This window comes from Daldinia loculata (assembly GCF_022478755.1).
Source record: "Daldinia loculata strain CBS 113971 unplaced genomic scaffold F4817scaffold_10, whole genome shotgun sequence".
Taxonomy (NCBI): domain Eukaryota; kingdom Fungi; phylum Ascomycota; class Sordariomycetes; order Xylariales; family Hypoxylaceae; genus Daldinia; species Daldinia loculata.
The window spans coordinates 294,209-317,497 of record NW_026054864.1 but is presented as its reverse complement, the minus strand read 5'-3'; the positions used below and the strand labels follow the sequence as shown (position 1 = coordinate 317,497).

Here is a 23,289-nt window from a genome sequence, read left to right as displayed (position 1 = left end):
ATTCGCGTTCTTCTGGCACAAACCAAAATCATTGCATTTGCATGTGATGCGAAGCAGGGCGATGGAAAATTTTATCGGGTTGGCAGAAACGTAAATAGAGCCAGTTCCGGTATATTTTCTGGTCCCATGCTTGTATCACAAAAGGCGTTCGATCACCATTTTCCTCGTCTACTTTTCCTCCAACTGTCTACGCGTTGTCAATAAGATGAGACGGCTTGGAATGGCACGGGGCGGGTTTGACGTACTGATTCGAAAACGGTAGTTGTTGGTACGGCTGTGGTGGCTGGAAACTTACACATACATACGTGTCCTCCATATTGAGCTGGTTAGCATCGCGGACATTCTCGCGATTCGCACGCACATCCTCTGCCACGGTATTGTTGTATATAAGGAGAAGCCCGATTAATGATACTCGCCACGCTGCATACGCAGTGTGGGTTGACAAAACCATGGATCAATCGCTATTTAAACTGCAACTTTCGTGATGGGCAGTATCATTTTGTTTATATCCATCCACAAGGGCCATCCATCACTTAACGTAAAACAGTCCTATTGTATATTTTACATATCATTATTATATCCTACCTACATATTAATACATAATACTACGCCAGGTCGTAAGAGACCAGAAAAAAAAAATGTAATAACGAGCACACAACACAACAAGCACATGAATTTTACGATGAGCCTTTTGCGTAAACTCACGCTTACACCTCATCTCCCTTTCATACTTTCGGGCGTCGTCTCCCTCGTACTACATAGGTTACAGGTAAGGCACATGCTTATCTAGACTTTCAACTCTATTTTAAAGTCCACGATAGCATATATGCGTACGTATGTATGTATGGATGGATGGATGGATGGATGGATGGATGGATGGGCCGATGATGTATGGGCCCACGAGAGAAATAGGACCAAAGTTTAAGAAGTCGTCGGACCCTGGTTAAGATATCGATGAGCATAATACCCTCCCTACGGTACGAAGGGGTTATCATATATTATCTACCTACCTACCTAGTTAACCACTCTATCGAAGATAACTGCCCAAGGTAACTAAGACTTTATTAGAAAGATTTATTCTATATCCTAAGAGACGAAACTAGGTATAACCACCAGGTAGCTACTTAAATCCAAAAAGTGTTGGTTATAATATTATTTTCTTATAGATCAGAAGAAAGTACCACTTTGCATAGACCGCTTCGGGCCTATTTACATCTCACAGCCGTGAAATATACTATGCTGTCTTCCACATATCGTCAACTCTAGCATGGCTATGGTTTGTCTTAACCTATAATTAACTATACAATCTAAAAGACTCGGAATAGGATATCCTTGTATATGAAAACAAGTAGTCAGTCACTATCAATAGCTCTATCCTCACCATATAGCCCCCGGGATTTTGGGATACGCTGAATATAACTTTACGGTATGGATAGGTAGTTTATAGTTCTACTTAAGAACATTTTTAAATCAAATGGGTAGGCATTTGTGTCCGCTTCTTTTGAGCATCAAATAATATATGAAACCTTATCATTAGACACACCGCGTCTCCGTTACGTTCAAATCGAATAGGATAAAATAAATATGTATATGACCCCATATAACGCCATGCAATGGGACCTTAGGCTCTTGGAATGAACTATTAATAAACACGAACGCCCTGTCATCACTCATGACGTCGGAAAAGCAGCATAACCGATCGCTCTCTCTCTCTGTGTCTTGCACACACACTTTCTCTCAGCGCTTTACGCGCTCCCCTTGGTAGACTCGACTTCGCTGCCCAGTTCCCCAGGCCTCTTGGGATCAACAAGAGCCGAGTACCTCTCGTCGCCCCAGCGAGCTCCGATCGTGACCCAAACATGCTTGCTGGGCCCGCTGTGCATAGTCTCGCGGCAGCCCGTCCACTGCTGTCGGCGCTCGCGATCCATATTACTGTTACCCAAACCACCGTTCACAACCCACTCCTTGATAATATTCTTGATGAACTCGATCTTTCGGCGGAAATCGTTGGCCGTGGGAATACCCTGTAGCATGGGGTTAATCTCCGGTCGCTTCCGTGTAGCGTTACGCGTTGGTCGGATAGCCGGCTTAGCAGCAAAATTTAGGAGGGTCTGCAGCGGATAAGACAGAACAGCTCTCTCATCAAGAGCAGTCTCGTCTAATTCGCCCGTAGTTGCTAGCTTCTCAGCTGCTTCCTGTGGGAGGTGCCAGAAGTGACACCATGTTCCGGTCGCGTCGAGGACAATCTTCGTATGGTCGGGGAAGTTGAATTGGAGATGACCATCGGCAAAGACCCAACAGCCTACGTCTCCAATTCGCTGGTAGAAGGTAACAACGTCGCTCGGGGGCATCGTCTGCTTAGTAGATGTGGGAATCTGTACCAGACCGGTGTCGTCCGTTGTGGCATCTTGATCCCGCCCGTACGCCATCATGTAGTTGGCAAACTTCTTCCACAAGATAAGATGCTCCCGCTTGCGGTAGTCAAAGATATCGCGGCCCACTGGTATCTTCCCGGGGGTTCCATCCGGGCCTATGCTGATTTTAAACTGCGAAGGATGAACAAAGACTGTGGATAATCCAGACTCGCCGTTGTTCTCGTAGAATTGTACCGCCTGGCTCATGGGAACAATCTGACTCCGATCAGTATATCCAGGATCGTGCCGTCGCGAGCAGTGCTGTTCGGCCTCCCGAACTAAGATGCAGCTTGGCGGTAGTGTAACCGTCTTGCCCCCTTTAGCACTACCAGGTATGCTCTTGAGCACGCAACCAACACTTCCATCGTTCAGGATATAACCCAGACCAAACTTGTTGGAGTAGTCTACCCACTTAACGACGATATGTGGTGGCGCCGGTGTTGGTCCTTTGCCCATAATGGCCATCGATCTAGAGTTAAGGGCACGCTCGATTTCATTCTGCAAACGCTGGAGTCTGTCTAGCACAAAATCGGGCTGTGTATCCGGTACCGCCATCTTGCGTTCTGCAGGTCCAAATAAAGTCCCCGTAGGGATTTCCGTAGGCACCTTCGTTATTCTAGACGTTGTCTCTCGCTCAGTCTGCTTCTGAGGGAGTGCTTTCTCCTCTAGTACCGGGGCAGGCAAACGCGGCTCCGCTGCTTTGGGTTGCTGTGTGGTTGATGATAGAGTTAATGCAGCTACTTTTGATGCGAGACTATTCTCTGATGTGCTCTGAACGAGTTCTCGCTTTGGGCGTGACGATCGCATAGTACTAGTAGCACTAGGTGCGTGCATATCATCCAACGTACGAGATCGTACTATACCAGATGGCTTTGCTGGGCGACTTTGTGCCCGCTGCTGTGCTGCAAAACTCTGGGGCGGCGCTCGTAATAAACCGTTGATTCCTCCTTGCGTTCCCGTGCTTTCATCTTCTTTCTTCGAAATAGGTTGCGGGGCCGCGCGGGAGGGTACTTGGACGAGATTTTGCTCCCTGCTAACATCATCGTAAGGTCTATAAACAATCCCTTCCACAAGTGGAATAACCGGAGTGAGTCCAGCTTTTTCTTCTAGTGCAACTTCTCTCCAAGTGCTCTTGTATACTGATTGAGCGCTGTTCCAAGGCCCAACCTCACAGCTCCTACACATCTCCTTTAGGTTACGCATATTCTGAGCGGCCATCCGCGGTGTTAGTTCCTTATCGTAGAAATGATTTCCATCGGGTGGGTAATCGCGTAGTTTTATTGTTATTTCTGCCGACGTCGGGATATAGCCTGAGAGGAAGAAGTCGTGTTGGACAATGGTGTCAGGGTCAGGCCGTAGCTCTGCCTCTTCCAACATAGTAGCGACAACATCCTTCGCTTCCTCAGAGATATACTTGTTGGAACTTTCTGGTTTAGGCCATTCATAGTCCCGATTTTTGGCACGACGATAGATCTCATCTGTCGTCGAAGATTGGAAGGGCGGCTTGGAGGTGAGCATGGCAAACCTATTACCGTCTATTAGTTATGAATCGCGAACGAGATGATATGCTTGACTCACATGATGATACCCAAGCTCCATATATCGACCATATGGTCATGTCCTTTCTTTCCCTTCTCTAAAATCTCGGGTGCAATATAATTCGGTGTCCCGCACAATGTCGTACGACGAATTGTTTGCATGTCTTTGCCTGTAACCAGCAGTGCCGCCAGGCCAAAGTCGCCAATCTTGGTATTCATATCCTTATCGAGAAAGATGTTGCCCATCTTCAAGTCTCGGTGAATTATGCCTTTGGCATGCATGTATTTGATAGCACCAGCGATCTGTATCGAGTAAAATCGCACCTCGGGTTCTGTCAATCCCTTTCTTCGCTTAACCATATCCATCAACGAGCCATTAGGACATAGCTCCAGAACGAGATAAGTACAGTTCTCAAAGGAAAAGGCCCTGAGAAACTGGACAATGTTTTGGTGCTTCATTTTAGAATGAATTTGCAATTCGGTTTGAAACTGCTCGAGTGGTTAGTCTTGAGGATAGCCAGCAGCTGTCCTCTAGTGATCACCAACCTTTTGCTCCATCTTAGACGGCATTTTACTCTTGACGATTTTTAGTGCATACTTCCTCCTACTTTTACTCCCTGCCAGATATCCTTCATAGCAGACGGCGAAGCCACCCTTCCCAAGCATTTTCCCGACTTGATACGCGGCTCCATCTTTGCGATCAAAGCTCGGCGGCTCGTAGACAACGGGAGGGGGCTGTGGCGGGGGCTCCTTTTCCTTTTGGACAGCTTTGGGGGCCGGCATCGCTTTAGCTTTCGCAACGGCTACCACCCGGTTTGGGAGCTGAGCATTAGCATCTCTCGGGGACAAGGCGTCCGCATCAGCTGCCAGCTTCGCCGCCAAAATTCGGTCCGCCATCGGGATGCTGTGCTGATGAAGTACACAGGGTCAAACTTAGAAAGAAGCACGGTACGGCCGCAGCTTAACGGACGGTCTTATATTATGATGTTGAGATTCCTAGACGCGACCGTTAGCACGTTTACTAGTTACCATCACTCGAAGAAAGGTTTTTCTTTCTAGTGGCAGTTTCATAACAAATAAGAAGACTCCGAATTTTCAATGTACCATCGGAAAAAGTGTGAAATTCAAATTACATAAGGTCAAACCCAAACTTCTGAGTTTATATGGCAGTAATGATGGTCCTTCTGGAAAGTGCGCGCGGTTGATGCGTTTAATGCGGTTGTTGCAATTGATAAAATAGATAGGCGGTGTCACTTACACGTCTTGAAGAGCATTTGAGTCAACAGAAACTCTTCTAAAAATTAGCAATTGTCGCCGAAATCGAAATTCGTCGAACCAATCCCTCGCAGCAAAGATGTTGTGAGAGAAGCAAGAGAGAAAGCTAGGTACGGATCCGTAGTATGCAATATCATTAACGATCCGGTGTTGGACCAAAGAAGCAACGTGCACATAAAAAAGTGGCCCATTCATTTACAAGTAAACGCTGGCGTCGTTGGGGAGGCAACCGCTAAAAACTTCGGTGTTTATCCAATCAGGTATGCCCCTCACCTTGGTGCGATCCACAGCTACTATCGATAAGACAAGCTTCAGTGATTGTAAGCTTCGTTGGCCTTGTAGGTGGGGAAGTAGAAGCCTAGAAGGTGCTTCCAACGATACCTTAGGTACAAAACCTAACTGACATGCTTGCTTGTTCCCTAAACATCCGAAACCTTACTCGAATCTCACGATCCATACTATCGAACCGAAACCTACTTCCTAAAGGAGTCGAGGCGAGATGGTTGCGCTGCCATTATTTAAATTAGCATCCTTGTTCCTAAGGCATATTTCCAAATATGGCGCTGTACGGTCATGACTTAGTTCGAAAATGTAGCGTCATGAACCAAGTGCTGACGACAATGATCAGAATCAAATCAAGGTGCAAGCCCACGACCATCCGCGCTTCCGCCGTCTTGCCGCCAAGTATGGCCAATCGATTCACCAGTTGAACATGCGTCTATCCGTAGCATCCCTAAGAAACGTCGAGGCGGAAATAAGAGCAAAGGAGAAGGCCGAAGCACCGACAGTAAAAACGAAGGAGCAAATAGAGAAGGAGGAGGAAATTCGTGCTAAGCACGGCACGACAAACCAAGGGACTCGTACCCAAAAGTCCTTGCCTATAATGAGCGTCTGGAAAAGGAAATTCAGGCCTCTCCCAGAAGCTAAGGCGGTCGACCTATTTGCGGATGTGGTTGGCGATGCCTTTATCCTTTTCGTGGCCACGATTTTGATATTATATGAATACCACAGGTCCTCTCAAAAGCCGGACCCCAACCAGGAGAAGCTCAAGGAGCTCAATGCCCGCTTTGACGAGCTTGATAGGAGAGAAAAGGAGCTCGAGGAGGCTGAGAGGCGTCAGCAGAATCGAGTATTGATACTCGAGGAGGCTTTAAGGGGATTTAAAGACCCAAAAACCCACAAGCCACTCTTGCCTCCAGCGCCTACGGCATCGCCTCATGCTTAATAAGTAGACAATAACTGCAGAGTACAGGTCTACTACTTGGGTAATTGGTATATGCTTACCATACCATATGATCTAACGAATGTATAACAATTATATATAAAAAGCCGGCGTTGCTAGATGGTTATGGGCAAAGATAGAACTGTGTGTCTATGACAGCTTAGTAGAGCACAAGTATCAACCCCCCTTAGATATTAGACGCCGCTCTCCCGTATATTTCAACCCGATATATTCACTATTACTTGAATATAAGACAGCCCCTCGGCTCTTTACTCAACCAGTTCGTCGTTGATGTCTATTCTGGTACCATTATGATCATCTGCAGGTGTTGACTTTGACACTTGTATAACTAAATACTTAAATACCAGGTGTAATTATTTCTATTTATCTATACATATATGTTGACTATATGATTAGGTGCCTTGATCAAGATAAATATATCAATATAAAGGCACTACGAACACCCAGAGGTTTAAGTTCATTATAGGGGCCTCTTCGTGTGGTCGGTAATGAAGAACGGAAAGAACGATATGAAACCTTGTCTAGGAAACTGGGCTATTTCATATAATTGACTTTACTTGCATTAGTCAACAAGTACATACATTATATTACAAATAGGCAATAACCTACGGAAGGAGCAACTACCTGCATATAAACTTCAGGGTCAGAACTTACCTAGGTGAGGCTTAGAGCGTGTATCAATTCCCCTACGTACATAGCTACATGCAGGTATGTAACCTAGACTTTAATTACAACGTCTCAAGTTAACTCTTGTTTTACTTTATACGGCCACAACTGACGACGATTACTACGAGGTTTCAATTCCATTGCTTTTCAACAGGTCATTATCGAACGTGGAAATGTCGAATCCTTTAGTCTGCTACTCCTTGCGTAAGCGCCCTGTTTGGGCCTCCTTAGCCGAGGCGCTTCTACAGGGAGGCAACAGCACCAGATGGAAAGGTACATCTACAGAAATGCTTGAACAATGTATAACCTGTCGTACGATAGCGCTAAACCCAGATACTAGAGGCTAAACTTGATACCCACGATGTGGCTCTCCCTTTACCGAATCCTGGCGCTACACCACAAAGGATTCTGCGGGCTCTTCTGCTGTCACCGCCTGACGTTGGTAAGATTGAAAGTCGAACCCGGATTCAACGACTATTTCACCTAAATGGAGGGCAAGACATCGCGATCGTGTTCTTGCTTCAAAAAGGGCAGGGCCAAGAAAGCCCTATGACGGCGCTTATGACACTTCAGCTAGAGTGAGACATAGTTCTTCTCCTTGGTATATCTAGTCCATATGTTGCCCTAGTATGGCTAGGCTGACGAGATATAGTCTTGTCGATGAATTTGAAATACCTATTATCCTCGTTAACTCGGTTCAAGACGTATCGATCAACTTGATGGCATTTCATCGTCAAATCAGTATTAGCAATGGATCCCGGAGGACGGCGAACCCAGTTCAAACTCTCCTTCCGTATTGCTCTGACGGACAACTTCTGTCTGAGCATGCGGTTAATGTTCTAACCGATCTCACGTCTAACTTCAGGGATTTTGTGGGAGCGGCGTCGACGCAGGCGGGACAGATGAAAATGGCCGAATTCTTAGGAAGTGACTCGCAAGGCATTGCCTCCTTCTGGGCAAATGAATATCTGGTTGAATGATGGGTCCTTGTAAGTCGGTGGCTTCCTCTGCTGATACCGTCATTACATGTTCGGATTGGCTACGGGATCCAGCCCCTGACTGGAATTGCTCATAAACCATGAGCTGGATGGATGAAGCGCGCTTGAAGAAACCAGCAGTGCCGCATCGAAGCAGTCTCGCTAACTGAGCTTCAAAGTGAAGCGTAATGAGAGGGTTGACAGCAGCCCAGGGCTGAGGAATGTGGCCGTACCGACGACCAGATCAACCCATAGGAATTAGACTATTACGTCTTGGCACTGTAATAATGAAATTATCCAGTTAGTGAGTTCTTACGTGTACGCATACTGATAAGTGTCCTAAGCGCCGGGGCGAGAGGATTGGCGGGCAATGCATTACTGGATCGTAATATAGTATATGTATGGCTGGTTGTAGCGATCGACACTGGTCAACGCGGGTTAGATAAAGATCGGAATCGACCATAAATAGTGTAGATACGAGGATAAGCAAATGCTAATTTGGGAAAAACTAGAGAGGTTGGCTTAGAGACTATTATGTATGTTGACGTCAATAGAACAAAATAGAAAAGGCCCGAGTGGAATATAGAAGTAGTGACCAGATAGATATTGGCTATCTACGGAATTGATTGTGATAGTGACTAGGACAGCTATGTACTGGGCATTTGGAAACCGAACATTCTTTAAGATGTAAATTTGTCGTTCACTCTTGACTGATAATAGACATGCTGCAGGTAGAGTAATATGCACATGCACATGGCTTTTCTCTAGCGGACGTGCTCGTGGGGGTTTAGGCATTAGGAGGGTAACATGGAACTCGCTTACACGTTGGGCCGATGCTACCTAATATCTTCAACGTTCCTGATCCGTTTTAATGGATTTGTAGAGTTGGAATAAGAACTGATAAATCAACCTTGAATCGACTTGTGATGGAGCCAGTAACAGTTGATACTTTAGACTTGTCAACTTGAATGTGGATGGTTGACGCCGGGGCGGTAACAGGAGGGGAAGTCTTATTGGTTAGCTTATTGGTTAGAAATTATAAGTGCCCAGGTAAGCCACTTTGCTTCTCCATGCGCATGTGGCTTTCCCTGTAAGCGAGTCCAATTAGAATTCGGCAGGAACCGCCGTCAAGAATAAAGTTGGCCAATTGGAAATAATCTCACACAGATTGCTCTAAATGTCTCCATTCGTCTCCATTTCGCTTGCGGCACACCGCATACAACACTTGCATATCGAATCCAACTTACGCAATGTAGATCGAATGGCCTGTAAATCTCCCCGGTTCCCGCCATGTTCAATCACCTGACGATGTAAATCGAGACTCATCAGCTACACTAAGAACCTGGTATTACTATTCGCTTTTTCTTACTTTACTTTTGATAGCCCTGTAGCGTAAGGAATGGAAAATGGGGAAAGGCCTCGGCACAACTATGTGTTGTCTAGACCTTTCACGGCCGCCGCCTCGCTTAGAACTGGCAAGTCGATACGGGTTAGGATTCACTCTTACTTACACAGCCGTAGAAAAATTGCATTCTTCGCGGGTAGGCTCAAACGTGGATTGAGACGAGCTGAAATCCGAAAGCTCAGATTCGAAAACCAAAAGAAGGAATCGCAACTTGACTCGTTTGGCTGGTGCTTTTTATTTCTAAGGTGAATGCGGTCGGACCTCCATCGAAATCTCAAACCCTGCCCAGGTGGTCTATATCCCTGTCGGAACAACCCCTGATATATCCCTCGATTTGGTATAGTCTCCCGGATGACGGAGATAACCCTTGCTGCGAACGGCTGGTTGATCTTAACTAGTCGCTTCCAAACCCGATCTGCCTCAGCGTTTTCCCCTGCGAAACTCCCCGTTGTTTGGAAGTTCTGGGCATTCCGTTATCCGAAGGGGCACGTCTCAAATTTGAAATGCCTACCCAGTCGGCCGGAATCACTGCCTCAATTGCCCTGGCCTTGAAGGATTTAACGTTCGATAGTCGATTAGCGACCAGCCTAAGCCAGTTGAGGCGTCACGAGGGGCACGTAGAGGCTCGGATAAGGAGCCATTCACGAGGTGAGATTGAGAGTATTCTTGAGAGCCGCTCCCTGCCGGATTGCTAAGGGATCATCCTCCGAGTAATACCTGAATAGGTGACCGTTTTTTTTTACATGGCTTTACCTAGGTGCAGAGTAATATGTACAACAGACTCTAGACTCCAGCCACTCAGTCCGGCACTATGGAACTGACATCACGTCTTCCAGCGATCTACGGCGGACAATATGGTATCATTAAATATTCCGAATTACTATCTTCGGCAGGCAATGAACAGATCATATCTACATATCTACATCGATAAACTATCAAGCTATTGTATGTAAAGCTTCGAATTGCCGGGGTGATGAGGGCTCAGAGAAGATGGAGACCTTGGGAACATACCACATAACTTTCTTTATCCCATCTGATCCCTGCAAGCAGGGATTCCAGAGACGGGGGGAGATTGGGGTTATTATGCAGCGGAAGCACCCTAGAAAAGCTTCTCATTGGCTACGCAAAGAATTGTAGCCGCCGACGAAAAGCCCAATCACATTGGTCTCCCTCAATAATGGCTATTCTCGACGACCGTCCTCACGGCCGCAATATCAAATATACCCAATACCCATAGCCACAAATATGCAGCATTACCGCCTATTCATGTACCCGCATATCCGGGCCAAGCAGCTTGGTACTCTTTCTACCCAATCGACTGCTGGTTCACATATTGTATCCACCCTGGTTTGTCCAGCCCAGGTTGTGATGAGAGCTGCTACGGTTGATAATCGTCAGACTCTAAACTATTTTGGGTTATTCGCCCATTCTGCACATCATGAAGCAGGGCGCAATATGTACGTACATAGATGCTTTTACATGTCCTCTCTAGATCTTGGCCATCTAAGTATTGGTTCTAAAGACGGCGGTCTCGGGATGGGCTGGTGATACTCTATGCGCTTCTTGAAAGACCCACCCTTCCTTGTCTCTTTCTTAAACTCTCTACATGCCACCTCGTGTCTGAAGACTTTTAGGAGTTCCCCTTCCATAAACGAAGAAACTCGGGACACCTCCTAAGTATCATCACCCTGTTTGATCCCCAACCCTTTTCCCATGCGACGAGCTTGAGCTTCACAACCCCCCCGGCACTAGAACGACTTGGACGAGCTATGACATTATGACATTGTGGAGCAACTACGAACACTTAAAGATACAACTTCAAACACTACCTTGCTCTCTTATATCGCCTCAACCCAGTTGACACTCCGCTGCTGGATAAGGTTGTGGATCATACGTATATCAATTCATAGGCAGGGGCCAGAAAGGAGTCGTTAAAGATTTTCGATGCCGCTCGGATGCATGCTGGAGTTATAGACAAGATCTCAAGAACGTGGGTCTCGAACGAAGCTTAGCACTTGTCGGCCCAGAAACGCCAGATACTACACTATACAACCCCGGCTCAGATCAGTCGGTCCTGACACGAGCCTCCCTCAACGGGAGCACAGCTCCCGGCAGGGGATAAGAGAGCTAAGGCTATCGGCTCTCCAATATAGCTTTTCAGAGCCCCGTCCGGGCTTGGATACTCCTAATTAGTCTCCATCTCTTCTTGTTTTCTTCTTCTCCTCCCTCTTAGCTGCCAGCGCTGTGCACTCGCCGTCGATAACCTTCTTTAATATCGATACTTCTATTCTTCGCCAAGCAGGTCCGGCTACCTGGCATTTCCATTCACTTCACGATTGTTGATTTTCGAGACGGTATTACCTTCTCTCGCTCGCTAGTCGACATTCGTTTGCACCTGGTGTGTGTTTTGTTTGGATTCTTTAGGAGGGCTGAGCGCTTGGATCGTTTGGGGCTTCAGGAAGAAGGGAAAAAACTAGGACGAGAAAGAGCTTTGGAATCTCGAAGAGTAAAAAAAAAAAAAGGGACCGATTTTTATTGAGGAATTCTGAGAAGGAATTGTCAAAATGGGAAAACTCATCAAGAACCACTGGGCCAGACTCATCGTGCTCACAGCCGCAGGTTGTATGTGTTTTAATACTACGGGAAATTTGCAACCCTACTAACAATTTCTTAGATCAAGTTGCTGCCGCGCTCGAAGCATTCTTCTGGCCTAAGATATTCTTCGACTTCATGACGAAAGCATTAGATCCGGCCGTTAAGCCGGTTCCAGCGCTGCAAATCATAAACCTAATTTTAGGGATAGTGATATTTGCTTGGGAATGGCCGTTAAATCTGATCGCCGGAACCTCGATCCACAGGAGCATGGAGGCTCGTCTCGCTACATATCCGCTTGCTGCACTCGCCGCGATTCTTATCTACCAGGGCACCAACGCTGCTATTTATTATCTGGTGGCAATGATGGCTTACTTTTGGGCATATAGTGAAGGCGAGGTATGTTTATTTCTCAACCCCACCCGTTTTAAATTCCAGGACATCAAAGGCTAACCAGTCAACTAGATTGTATGTGCCAAACCATGGACTCTACCACAGCGAGGCCGCTCCGGGGGATCCAAGGCGTAGAGGTAGAACGGCGGCTACCTCACCCTCGGCCAAGCAAAATGCACCCGGGGTCGCGTGTACACGGCAACCTAGCCTCTCTTTTTCTCCCCTTATCCTTTACGTACGCTCCCCTAGTTTGACGTGGGCGCTAATCCTCGAAATACCCCTAATGTTGTGAGGAAGCGAGGAAGCGAGATCCCCCCCGTACAATATGAGCAAGCAGGCTCTTATTTCTCCTTCTAAGGAATGAAATAACCCCGATGTATATGCATATATAATCACTATCTATTAAATAAGGAAGAAAGCATATATTGAAATGAACCTACGCGGTCCCTTTTCCCTGTCTTGTGGAATTATGGCATTTGCAGACATGCATACCTATCTATGTACACTACTAATACACTACATCTCAAACATCTCGCCATGTTCGCATGTGGCGCGCGAATACGCTGTAACCTACCTACCTACACAGCAGTTGCTCGATGCAGTGCAATACAGTAAGTCGGTGATAATACCAAGAGTTGTGAAACCTTGCACAAATCCAAATCCAAATTCAATCTTCAATCTCGTATTTGATGCACCTGCTTTCAATAGAAACAGAAACTAGAAACAGAGACGCAAGACGTCGTTCCATGGTTGACATGTAGCGTCGCGCGGACCTGGGCTGCGTCGTTTCAGATGCTGGCAATTCGACTAGGTTACGAAACGCCGTGTGGATGAGATGAGGCTCGGCCGAGAATACCAGGGTTGGGTTAGTTACAAGATAACTACCTACGTAGGTAGCCATTATGAAAAAGCCATTTTAATTGACAATGATAAAGAATAACAACTAGATTTATCTTCACTATGTGATTAATTCATTCATTAAAATTCATATGTCGCTAGCTACGACTATCTTGCAGATCCATCGCCATAATATTCCTCGTTAGCTAGTAGATGATAACTAGCTATTCCACGAGTATTACATTCGAAATCCGCCTTGGTTGGTAAATCATTGTAACACTTATCCAATGACACCCCCAACTCACCTGAGCGCTGCTCTCCTAATTGATAGTTGATAGCTTGACGCCGTGCAATAGAACAGCGCACCAGGTTGCACCGAGCGCTGCCGGTGAGTTGAATTACGACTCTTATCTGGAAACCTGACCAGTGACAATGGTGCCTCTCTGGGCGTCGTTCTTGGGTCCTTGGCGTTCGGGAAACTGATGTGATTTATCGTCAGTAATCGTGCCATTCTCTACTGTTGGGTCATAAAGGGGGCGGCCTACCTCCGACTCTTGAATTGTGCCGGCCTCTAGTATCTTCTTGATGACTTCTTCCTCGTTAGAGACACCAAACTCGTTCTCGAGTGTACTCTTGGATGCTCCGTCCATCTGGCCCTGAGCTCCTTGCCTGTTGGACATATCATGTTAGTCGCCGTCGGCAAAAGCTGGACATACGTTGGGGGTGTGCATGAATTAGATGGGATCTGTGATTGGCTCCTGGCGTCTAAGGCGAGATCAAGACAGGATCGTTGGTCTATGTCTTTTGCCAGGCCGCCGCCCGGGTCGCACGCTTGGGGGTTAACTGTTGCAGAGATGAAGCGTGGGTAACACCGGTTCAGCCCGCAACCGCCCCGGCGCTTACGGGCTAGCGAAAGCGGCTAGCCAACTGCATTGCCTCATCACAGCCCGCACCTTTCGTGCTGCTGCCGATTATGGGCTATATATATCGTGGTGTCCTTGGCAGAGGTATAGTGATATTATGCTTGGAAAGGCGAGTTGTCTGAGAGGAGAAAGATGGCACGTGCCGAGGTAAAGACTTACTTGTGTGTCACGAAGATCTTGAAGGCGGAAATGAAGTGAGCCATGGGAACGGATTTGTCGTTCTTCCACTTCTTGTAGGTCTCGATGTCGTCGACGAAGATGATGAAGTCGTCTTCCTGGCCCTTGTAGTGGACCTTGACTTGGGTGGTTTCTCCTTTAGTCATATTGGGCGATTTGTGTTGGGAGCTGTATATGTCACAACTTGGTCGTCTCGTGTGAGGTGAGAGGTGAGTGGTGATGTTAGATGTGAAGTTGGAAGAGATAGATAGGTATGTAAGTTGTGGGTATCAAGTTGATAGTTTGTCAAGAGATGTTTGAATGAATGGAGTAACAAAGGAAAGGTTTAAGAAGCAGCTCTAGGCTACCGAAGCTTCAAATACGCTACCGGAAAGCTGCTGTTTCCCTGTCTTGTTTACACATTCGATCATCATGTGGCATGCTCTTGCTAAATAACAGCAACTACGTCATCATTCACATATTGATTTACGTATTTACGTACAAACGGGTAGCTACCCCTCTGATTGTACAGTGTTTGTTCCTGCGTCAGCTCCCCGCGAAAATGACTTACGTCACAGGCGGAGCTTATGACAGGGATCAACAAGTCAACTTAGAAGCCCTTTGTCTTGGCCCCATCCCTTACCAAGTATAAACGACCTTTTCTTGTATCCTACATACTAATTTACTACGTATATACCTACCCTATGCAGAATGAGGCTAATACGAAGGCTCTGGAATAGAGTAGAAAAGACACATAGCTGTTAGAGGTACTTGGGTACATTTCCCCAAAAAGGAGATCGACGTTAGCTTAGGTATCGCCGCATTAGACGGGAGCTGCCGGGCATCACCGAAATAGTATACTGACATACGTAGTATCATAGGGTGGTGAGACAGGTAAGGCTGCATTCCATGAGATAAACAGCGTATGTATAAACAGCGTATGTATAAACAGCGTATGTATTATTACTAAATCCCGGAATACCGGTATAACCGCTAGGCTGGCTGGCTGGCAAAGTGCCGTCGCTCGTAAGTAACTCAAGAACTTCCATTGTTCTACCTAACTAAATTGCTCCGGGGTATAATCATAGTTTGTCTAGGTCCGAAAGCCTGACGAGGCAACTGATAAAAAAAGCAAAGCGTTTTACGGAATCCGGTACCGTTCCGATGCCATCATGAAGAGAGAGAGAGAAAAAAGAAAGAATGGTATAATCCCAAGCCAAAAGCCGTCCAAACCATGTATCTATACCCAACCCTGTTATCAATTATTGAAGTTGCCTTCCTTCATCTAAAGAAGCTTCGAATGCCAGACGCCACCAAACCTCTGTTGATGGCGCCGACTCTTGCCCACTTGTTATTCGTAGGCCTAATATTAGTTAATGTTTCGTGTAATCGATGTTTCGCTCCAAGTCCGTGGTAGATAGTGTCTTCATCCCCAATGGACGACGGAGAAGATCCTGCCGAGAGTGTCGTCTGCCTGCTATCCTGTCGAGTGTGCCTAGATGATGGCGACGATCGTAAAGTATGGGCGCTCATTCCATCTCCTAGCCAATCCAGGTCGAGTTTCAAAGGCTCAAGCTTCAATGTTCCTGGCTGCATGCAGGCATCAATTGCCGATGAAATATCCGGGTTGGGATTACCAAAATGCTCGATCTCATCCCGAATCATTGGGAGTCTTGGCTTGATATCCCCATCGGTTGTACTGACTCTAAGGAGCCTGGACTTTGGTTTGTCACTGTTTAGACGGGTAAGATTATCAACAGAGCCGTTGTAATGTGGGAGCTCCTCTTCGCTCGACTTTGGTACACTGGTAGCGCTTGTAGAGCGCTTCGTAAATGAGCTTGTGATGCTTGCCACGCTCAGCTTTCGCATAACAGTCGAGGCTGAGCTACGGACAAGGTGCTCGCTTTTCGATCGATACGTTATGCCGGGAAAAGGTAACACCTTGCGACTCCAGACATCGGCCAATAAAGCCTCAAGGCGAGCTCGCTCTCCCCGGGAAGGGGTGAGAACGGGGATACGAGAATTGGTCGTCAGCAGCGATTGCGAGCGATTGATTTGCGGGGGGATCGACGATGAATTATCCTTCATCGTACTTGTATTTTTAAGTATAACTTGGCACAATGGCGATTTCGGCCCAACGGTAGTGGCCCTATGAATGGAAAGACGACGAGCAACGGTGCCTGTGGTTGGGGTTAGAAAACATCTGAAGTCTTCAAATGTGAGTCCTGTGCCTACCTGGTTTTCCAAAGATTGTTCCAAGACTTTTTATGTCGAGGAAGATTGAGCTATAGAATATGGGTTCTGATAATTCATACGATTCAATTGAGTTTTGTCGTGTAAGACGACTACGCCACTCCTGTTCTTCCTTTGGAGAACAAGCTGTCATGATAATTTCGTAGAGTTGATGATCACATTCGAAGACCAGCTTCCATGAGAAGGGGGCAGTGTGACATTGGAGGCCTTGATTTGGTTAGCATACTGAAGATGAAACTAAAATGTAAGTTTAGAAATGCCTACCTCGACCATTGTCTACTTCTTCAACCTTAATATCGTTAAGACTGATACAAGCTTGAATGGTATATATTTGGTCTGCTCGGCTGGCTGTAGCAAGGCACAAACAGTCCTTGTATAGGAGCGTAACCATGTATGCGCCGTCCGCACCATCTTTAGTTTGCCAGCACACATGTAGGGCACCACATAGGCGGACGTGTCCGAACGAACGGATGGCGGTCTTCGAAGCCGCGTCTAGCTTCTGCTACACACTTAGAAATAGACTCAACTATAGGGGCTGACGCTACATACCTGATTTGGGAACACAAGTCGATCCTGAAGTAACCAGGTCTGCTCCATTGTGGTTTTCATTCGTGGATCGTCGGCGGCTCGGTTAAGTTCGGCGGTAGCCTCGCGCAGCCGAATGAGAACATTTTCGATCTCCATATGTGAGTTTGGGCAGTCGCATACAGGCGTATACTTGAGAAGTTCGGCAAAAAGGAGAGGATATCTGCATATCCTTTGGATTGGCTTCTTGCTATTAGCGAAATTCCTGACATAACACAACGCTATGGCTCACCTTAACCAAGAGATCGCCAATAGTCAAGGATTTCTTGGAGTGGTCAAGATGATAGTTGGTAGCGCCTAACGAAGCTGCTAATGCTTCCAGCCCTTTTTGGTAGGTCTCCCATTCAGGTAGCGTTCGATGAGCGGACGCGACATCCTTGATCATCATCTCATATTTCGCACCATACTCTTCGTAGATGAAGAATCGATTCATCTGCTATGATATCAGCAAAGCTGTACAACTTGGTTACAGTGGGACCGAGAATAGAATTGTTACTCAAAAATCGTGTACATACCCTCTTGCCAAACACATGAGCCACCTCGGCCGCAATAGCTGGCTCAGCTACCACACTAGGTATGCCTTGGAGCCAACTGGAAGAAACCCCATCGTCCTCCGAAGTAGAGTCAAGACTCCGCCAGCGGTTATGGCTTTTAGAAGCTGTTGATTTCGGGATGACCGGAATACATTCAGGTTGCGTGTACTCGGAGTTAGGTACTACCCGATGAAGTTCGCCGAGAATCTCCTCGTGTAACTCAACAATATCTGTCAGATTACGGTTGATAGAGGAGCGAAGTCCCATATGCGGTGATGGTAAAGAAGCTAATATTGTGACATAAACCTGAGTTGAGTTCAATTAGTGCCGGGAGCTTAGTGATATCAACAGGGCAAGTACATACGTTCATGAGAAACTTGACATCTCCAATATAGCTTTCTTCCGTGTTGATTATCTCCTCTAGGATACGTCGCCTTTGAAGTAGCCGTTCCGTCACCCCTGTGTCGTTTGATACTGTTCGCTCAAGGCACGTGCTATCCTCGGAAAACCGCGGTCCTGATGTCGATCCTCTGCTACTAAGGTCCGCCCTGCTATGGCCTGACGATCGTGTAGTATATCTCCTTGGCCGAGTGATCACGCTAGCGCTTGCAAGACTGACGCTGGCGCTTCTGACGGCGGTAACAAATCCGAAAGAGGAACCAGAAAATGATTTCCTGTGACCGTCCGTAGATAAGGTCTCATCTTCGAGCGTGCGTTCTGAAAATTCGGGGAAAGACTCGGACCGGCTACGACTGCGGCGTGTAACAGGACGATGTGCTCGCTTGTGTAAGTTCTTCATCCACTTATGAAATGGGCCTACTGGCGGTGAAGGAGTTTCTGAGTACCCAACATCGGCCCCGTCATTCTCGAAAGTAAGTTTAGGAAATCCAGTCGAATGTGTCGTTTCTTCTTCGTTATTCTCTAAGGTTAAACCAAGGGCAGCTATATTATCCAACGTCTTCCAAGCCTCTTCGCAGTCGTTACGAAATACATCGGCATCTTCAAAGCTTAGACCTAGATCAGGGGCGGTTCGATTCAGCTTAAGGGCTGCGGTCCAATTGGTCTGACCGGCAACGCGTAGGGAGCTGGTAGTATGTGAACAAGGTCGAAGAGAATCGTTGTTCAAAACGGCTAGGGGCATGGTGATGAAGGGCGGGCCAAGAAATGCGGACCAAGAAAAAGTGAAGATGCAAAAATTGTCACCCAAGACACCAAAACCAACCGGCTAGGACTCGATTCAAAACATAATGATCAACAACAACAACAACGACAAGAGAACTATGTAGTGGTGGTAGATGAGCTGGAAGACGACGTGTCTCCCCTCGGGAGCATGGTTGATGCAGGTGATACTGCAAGTTGGGACATGCAGTAACCCTAGTTATTGGTAGAGAGAAAGAGAGATAGAGACGGGGGACCTCGAACGAGTGACAGCAGAGCTGACTTCGAGCCTGCGAAGGAAAGAAGCGAACAGCAATAGCGAATGGGCGTAGTGGGGGGGGAGGAGGGAACAAAGCAAAAAAACAATTGCTACATATGTAAGCTTCCTTTACAAAAACAATTGTTACTATGTAGGTAAAAAGCTAAGTAAAAAAAAAATAACTACATAGCTGGCCGCGAGCAGCTCCTACCTGCGTCTCGGACGAGGTTTCGTAGATATCTTAATCGGGTGGTTTCAATGTTTATGAAGTGACACGACTTTAACTAGCTCTAATCCGTACTAAGGTACCTCAATTGATAGCAGGCATACAGTACCTAGGCGCAGCAGCTCTCACTAAGCTACCCGTATGTAATCCGTATGTAGTGACACAAACTAGATAGCTGCGTCATATCGTCAACACCCCGGTAACAAGCGACATTCCGATGTGCAGAATAACGATCCACATTTTTCATTTTCGTCAGCTATGTATGTTGTCATTCATCTAATAAGATCATATAGTTCGAATGATTCCCCCTTCGATGAATGATATCATGATAATAGTAGTGGTCATGAAAACGAATTGAGAAGGATGAGAAGTTGAAGAAGAAAAAACAGATACGAACCGGTTGCGATGTACGCATGCATCTATCACACCTTCAGCAACGAATACGACTTTTCGTGTACAAGAACGGACACCTTCGGTGAGTCGGTGTTACCTTAGCAGCCATACCAACCATCCGTCATCCGCCATCCGCCATCCGCGTTCCAATGAGATGAGCACTACATGTACCTAAGTATTATATCGATAGGCTATTGATTTGATTGGACATGGACAACATATCCTCTATCTCGAAGATAGAGGCGAGGCTAGCCAATAAAAACCAGCCGCCAAAAATTCGCTTAATTCTTCCACATCACATCCCGCCCCGCCCCACACCACTCACAAACCCACCCGCTCAATTGCAAAATCTCCAAACTTGGGCCCTGGGAAATTTTCATATCCTTTCTCTTCCTCCCACCGCGAAATCTACTAACCCCAACAGCCATCACTCACCACCACCAACACCCTTCCGCGATGGCAAAGGAAGCGCCAGCCCGTACCGGGCTCACCATCGGTCTCAACCACGGCCATGTAAGATGAAACACCTTACCCGCCTTTCTCTGTATTCGAAAAGCAAAAAGAAAATTTTTTTTTTTTTGCGAAAGATACAAGAGTCGTTTCCGCCCGTCTCACCTCGTGGAGGATCTCTGCTCTTGCAATCAAAGTCTTTCTTTCTTTCGCGAATGCAGTATAGCAGACGATGGACAATGGGCTGACTTTTGGATTCCTTCCCGGTAATTATAGAAAACCACTCCTCGCGTCGTCAAGCCTCGCGTTTCGCGAACCAAGGGCCACCTCAGCAAGCGCACTGCCTTCGTTCGTGACATCGTCAAGGAGGTTGCTGGGTAAGTCATTCTCACACTTATATCCCTTTGATACCTGGTGCATTGCTTGAGGTCGAATGATCCCGAGGGTGGCAATGCAGTGCCCTCAAGGTCTACCTTGATATTATCAAATTACTAACGTCTGTTTCACCACAGTCTTGCCCCCTACGAGCGCCGAGTCATCGAACTGCTGCGAAACAGCAAGGACAAGCGAGCCCGTAAGCTAGCCAAGAAGCGGGTACGCATCTCCTCTACTTCCCTCTGTCTCTCAAACATCGCAAGACTAACCAAATTATCAGCTCGGTACCTTCGGCCGTGCCAAGAAGAAGGTCGACGAGCTCCAGCGCGTCATCGCCGAGTCCCGCAGAGCCGGTCACTAAACGACATGATCTCGAGTGGAAAATTATGGCGGTTTAACGGGGCGTCGAGGGAACAAAAGAAAGAAGCAAACTGTTCGGCATGAGGTCTGGCGTCCGTCTTTCTCGGCATTGATGAATTTACGGAGGATCGGTACGGACATGATAGCTAGCTTTGCCATAGCCATAGCTATCTACCTGAATCCCAAATAGCCTACGACACGAATAGGAACAAGACCTGGGAATCTTGATTTGGCAAGCCAAATTATATTCATTTCATGACTTAAAATCAATTATTAATGATTATGTGCCATGTGAAAAGTTCTCGATAATGCTACCTAAACTCCGAGCAGATGTTGATTCCCTGATTCTAAGCTCAACACATAAGCCATCGTTCGTCGTAGCCCTTTTCACTTTTTCCCGAACCCCTTTAGCCACTTAGGCTTCTTGAACGCAGACCCCTCACCTTCACCCCTTGAATGGGGTGCGGGCACTGATATGTTAGCAGCATTATGGCCCGCCTCGTCCTCGACTACTACTTCAGGGACTTCAGGAACAACCACCTTCTGTGCGTGACCAGCAGCGCTGTTCTTCAAGAACGGCAGCTTCCGAATCTCAGCGGGCACCTTTTCGTCCCACATGAAATTCACCAGCGTATTAGAGCTTAAGCGGTATCCGCCGATGAGCTTATTCGCGGGGCTGCTATCGTCCTTGATCGCCGTCTTGCCGGGCGGCAATACCAGCTTAAACGGCACTGCCTCGTTGGCCATGATTTTCCTGATCTCGGCGTACAGCGTTGCGCCCGTGTCATCTGGGCCGAAGGGCCACTCTGCGGAAAAGTTGTCTGGGAAGCGGACTCTTATCTTGATAGACTTGACGGCTGCTACTCTGGCTGCTTCGGCGGCAGCCTTTTCTTCGAGCTCCTTGTCTGAAAGGAGGCGTCTGTTCTCGCCTGCAGTCTTCAGCAGCCTTTGATGGGCCTGCGCATGCTCGATGCGTGGGGCGAAAACCTCGTCGGATTCTTCTCGCAAGGCTGCAGCTGGCGTGCCGGAGGTAGGCGCAGAGAAGATGGTGACGGGGCGGTTATCAGCGGATGGGACGTCGACGTCCATAGCGTCCGTAGTGTCCACTGGGGGTGCTTGCGCCGCGGAAGAAAGGTCTGTGTCATCATGTTGAGTTGCTTCAGGCGCATCCGTCTCTGGCTTCTCTACTGAGGGAACACTCGTTACACTATCCAGGGGCGACGCATCAGTCGAAGGGGCTGCCTCGTTGTTCGTCGTCGGTTCACTGCTAGACTCCTGCGCCTTCTGCTGATTCATTTCTTCCTTCTTGAAGAACTGACTCATCTCTCCCATAGCATCCACCAACGTCTTGTCAGTCTTCTGAAAAGATAGGCGTGTTAGGACACCTCCCGAATTATACCCTAACTGCGATAGGCTCTTCTGAAAGTCGGCAAAGGTTGACAGCGTTCTATTCTCGATCGTCAGGACCGGAGTCTCATAATACAATTGTCCGCTACCCGCGGCCGCTCCATTATTCGTTTGCGCCACGCCCCTCGCCGTGATGTTTAGGTTCTTCCCCTGACTCGACTTGCCGCTCTCGAACTGGCGTAATAGCTGCCATATCGTAATATCACTCGGTAGCTTCTCCGTGATCCGACCGGATGGCGGGAATAGATTTGACTCGGGAGCTGGGAGTTGTAAGGCGACGTTGATGGCGGAGGGTGTATTAGAGCGGACGATGAGTTCGAGCTTGGCGCCGGGTGGTAGACCTGAGGTTCGCCATGTCTGCGACAGATCTAGCTGCTTTTGCTTGTGTTTAAATAAGAATTTATCGGAGGGGACCTTGAGCTTCTCGCAAGCTTGCTCTAAAACATCTGTCAGGTAGGTTCCAGGATTGACCTTAATGGTCACCTGTTTAAGGTCCGTTCCCACAACCTTGACGTTGGTCGCCATGTGTTGTAGGATCTGGTCGACGGTATTCTGTATTTCGAGTGAGACTTTCTTAAAAGACCTTCTTAAGAAACTTGAATATCTGGATAACAGCCGACGTAGTTATTTGATTCCAAAAGACGGAGACGTGTCCGACGAAAGTTTGCCAGTGGAATATGAAAGAATATTTAAAAGTCCCGTTTGTACATGCCTCTTGTAGGTAGCAGTACGATTACATCAGCCCTTTAAGATCGCAGCTGCGCGGGCAGTTGTACATACATACATACATAGCTTCCATAATGGAGGGGCAAGCGGAGCCACTGATGTTTTCTATTAGTATGTACAAGTGTACTTCTGTGCAATACAAACA

General features: G+C 47.2%; 8 protein-coding genes across 8 annotated transcripts; 4 read left to right on the top strand and 4 right to left on the bottom strand.

Annotated features, from left to right (window-relative positions):
- Positions 1-1,351: 1,351 nt before the first annotated feature.
- F4817DRAFT_14287 (kinase-like protein) lies at positions 1,352-5,401 on the bottom strand. The gene is made up of 4 exons (XM_049297882.1): positions 5,211-5,401; positions 4,499-4,948; positions 3,993-4,441; positions 1,352-3,939 (listed from the first exon to the last, which is right to left on the bottom strand). The coding sequence occupies exons 2-4, from the start codon at positions 4,847-4,849 to the stop codon at positions 1,746-1,748; spliced, it is 2,994 nt and encodes a 997-aa protein (XP_049161477.1). The 5' UTR covers positions 4,850-4,948; positions 5,211-5,401; the 3' UTR covers positions 1,352-1,745.
- Positions 5,402-5,587: 186 nt separating this feature from the next.
- Positions 5,588-6,930, top strand: F4817DRAFT_329967 (optic atrophy 3-like protein). The gene is made up of 2 exons (XM_049302329.1): positions 5,588-5,792; positions 5,856-6,930. The coding sequence occupies exons 1-2, from the start codon at positions 5,727-5,729 to the stop codon at positions 6,450-6,452; spliced, it is 663 nt and encodes a 220-aa protein (XP_049161476.1). The 5' UTR covers positions 5,588-5,726; the 3' UTR covers positions 6,453-6,930.
- Positions 6,931-7,309: 379 nt separating this feature from the next.
- On the top strand, positions 7,310-8,116 carry F4817DRAFT_313465 (uncharacterized protein; the record flags this gene model as incomplete). Its single annotated transcript, XM_049300252.1, has 3 exons — positions 7,310-7,409; positions 7,477-7,714; positions 7,789-8,116. 3 exons carry the CDS (start codon positions 7,310-7,312, stop codon positions 8,114-8,116), a joined length of 666 nt encoding a protein of 221 aa, XP_049161475.1.
- Positions 8,117-11,574: 3,458 nt separating this feature from the next.
- On the top strand, positions 11,575-12,786 carry F4817DRAFT_14209 (PRO41 protein). The gene is made up of 3 exons (XM_049297866.1): positions 11,575-12,140; positions 12,193-12,509; positions 12,576-12,786. Exons 1-3 carry the CDS (start codon positions 12,083-12,085, stop codon positions 12,636-12,638), a joined length of 438 nt encoding a protein of 145 aa, XP_049161474.1. The 5' UTR covers positions 11,575-12,082; the 3' UTR covers positions 12,639-12,786.
- A 647-nt stretch (positions 12,787-13,433) lies between these two features.
- On the bottom strand, positions 13,434-14,903 carry F4817DRAFT_329955 (shwachman-Bodian-diamond syndrome protein). The gene is made up of 3 exons (XM_049302328.1): positions 14,423-14,903; positions 13,886-14,009; positions 13,434-13,819 (listed from the first exon to the last, which is right to left on the bottom strand). Exons 1-3 carry the CDS (start codon positions 14,584-14,586, stop codon positions 13,748-13,750), a joined length of 360 nt encoding a protein of 119 aa, XP_049161473.1. The 5' UTR covers positions 14,587-14,903; the 3' UTR covers positions 13,434-13,747.
- A 609-nt stretch (positions 14,904-15,512) lies between these two features.
- F4817DRAFT_14147 (Dbl homology domain-containing protein) lies at positions 15,513-19,483 on the bottom strand. The gene is made up of 7 exons (XM_049297863.1): positions 18,155-19,483; positions 17,773-18,096; positions 17,490-17,690; positions 17,222-17,440; positions 16,937-17,171; positions 16,655-16,879; positions 15,513-16,599 (listed from the first exon to the last, which is right to left on the bottom strand). Exons 1-7 carry the CDS (start codon positions 18,929-18,931, stop codon positions 15,701-15,703), a joined length of 2,880 nt encoding a protein of 959 aa, XP_049161472.1. The 5' UTR covers positions 18,932-19,483; the 3' UTR covers positions 15,513-15,700.
- Positions 19,484-20,026: 543 nt separating this feature from the next.
- F4817DRAFT_329950 (ribosomal protein L36e) lies at positions 20,027-21,287 on the top strand. Its single transcript, XM_049302327.1, has 4 exons — positions 20,027-20,339; positions 20,553-20,653; positions 20,789-20,870; positions 20,932-21,287. Exons 1-4 carry the CDS (start codon positions 20,283-20,285, stop codon positions 21,010-21,012), a joined length of 321 nt encoding a protein of 106 aa, XP_049161471.1. The 5' UTR covers positions 20,027-20,282; the 3' UTR covers positions 21,013-21,287.
- F4817DRAFT_329947 (GLUT4 regulating protein TUG-domain-containing protein) lies at positions 21,288-23,251 on the bottom strand. Its single transcript, XM_049302326.1, has one exon. It carries the CDS (start codon positions 22,941-22,943, stop codon positions 21,399-21,401), a length of 1,545 nt encoding a protein of 514 aa, XP_049161470.1. The 5' UTR covers positions 22,944-23,251; the 3' UTR covers positions 21,288-21,398.
- Positions 23,252-23,289: the final 38 nt, after the last annotated feature.

Coding starts and splice junctions, on each gene's coding strand:
- F4817DRAFT_14147 (XM_049297863.1), bottom strand. CDS start 18,931: ATGCCCCTAGCCGTTTTGAACAACGATTCTCTTCGACCTTGTTCACAT. Junction 18,097..18,154: donor ATGTCAAGTTTCTCATGAAC/GTATGTACTTGC, acceptor AACTCAACTCAG/GTTTATGTCACAATATTAGC. Junction 16,880..16,936: donor AGAAGTAGACAATGGTCGAG/GTAGGCATTTCT, acceptor AACCAAATCAAG/GCCTCCAATGTCACACTGCC.
- F4817DRAFT_14209 (XM_049297866.1), top strand. CDS start 12,083: ATGGGAAAACTCATCAAGAACCACTGGGCCAGACTCATCGTGCTCACA. Junction 12,141..12,192: donor CGTGCTCACAGCCGCAGGTT/GTATGTGTTTTA, acceptor ACAATTTCTTAG/ATCAAGTTGCTGCCGCGCTC. Junction 12,510..12,575: donor GGGCATATAGTGAAGGCGAG/GTATGTTTATTT, acceptor CCAGTCAACTAG/ATTGTATGTGCCAAACCATG.
- F4817DRAFT_329950 (XM_049302327.1), top strand. CDS start 20,283: ATGGCAAAGGAAGCGCCAGCCCGTACCGGGCTCACCATCGGTCTCAAC. Junction 20,340..20,552: donor TCGGTCTCAACCACGGCCAT/GTAAGATGAAAC, acceptor CGGTAATTATAG/AAAACCACTCCTCGCGTCGT. Junction 20,871..20,931: donor GTAAGCTAGCCAAGAAGCGG/GTACGCATCTCC, acceptor CCAAATTATCAG/CTCGGTACCTTCGGCCGTGC.
- F4817DRAFT_329947 (XM_049302326.1), bottom strand. CDS start 22,943: ATGGCGACCAACGTCAAGGTTGTGGGAACGGACCTTAAACAGGTGACC.
- F4817DRAFT_14287 (XM_049297882.1), bottom strand. CDS start 4,849: ATGGCGGACCGAATTTTGGCGGCGAAGCTGGCAGCTGATGCGGACGCC. Junction 4,442..4,498: donor CGTCTAAGATGGAGCAAAAG/GTTGGTGATCAC, acceptor CCACTCGAGCAG/TTTCAAACCGAATTGCAAAT. Junction 3,940..3,992: donor TGGAGCTTGGGTATCATCAT/GTGAGTCAAGCA, acceptor AGACGGTAATAG/GTTTGCCATGCTCACCTCCA.
- F4817DRAFT_329955 (XM_049302328.1), bottom strand. CDS start 14,586: ATGACTAAAGGAGAAACCACCCAAGTCAAGGTCCACTACAAGGGCCAG. Junction 14,010..14,422: donor AAGATCTTCGTGACACACAA/GTAAGTCTTTAC, acceptor TATGTCCAACAG/GCAAGGAGCTCAGGGCCAGA. Junction 13,820..13,885: donor GCACAATTCAAGAGTCGGAG/GTAGGCCGCCCC, acceptor AAATCACATCAG/TTTCCCGAACGCCAAGGACC.
- F4817DRAFT_329967 (XM_049302329.1), top strand. CDS start 5,727: ATGGTTGCGCTGCCATTATTTAAATTAGCATCCTTGTTCCTAAGGCAT. Junction 5,793..5,855: donor ATATTTCCAAATATGGCGCT/GTACGGTCATGA, acceptor GACAATGATCAG/AATCAAATCAAGGTGCAAGC.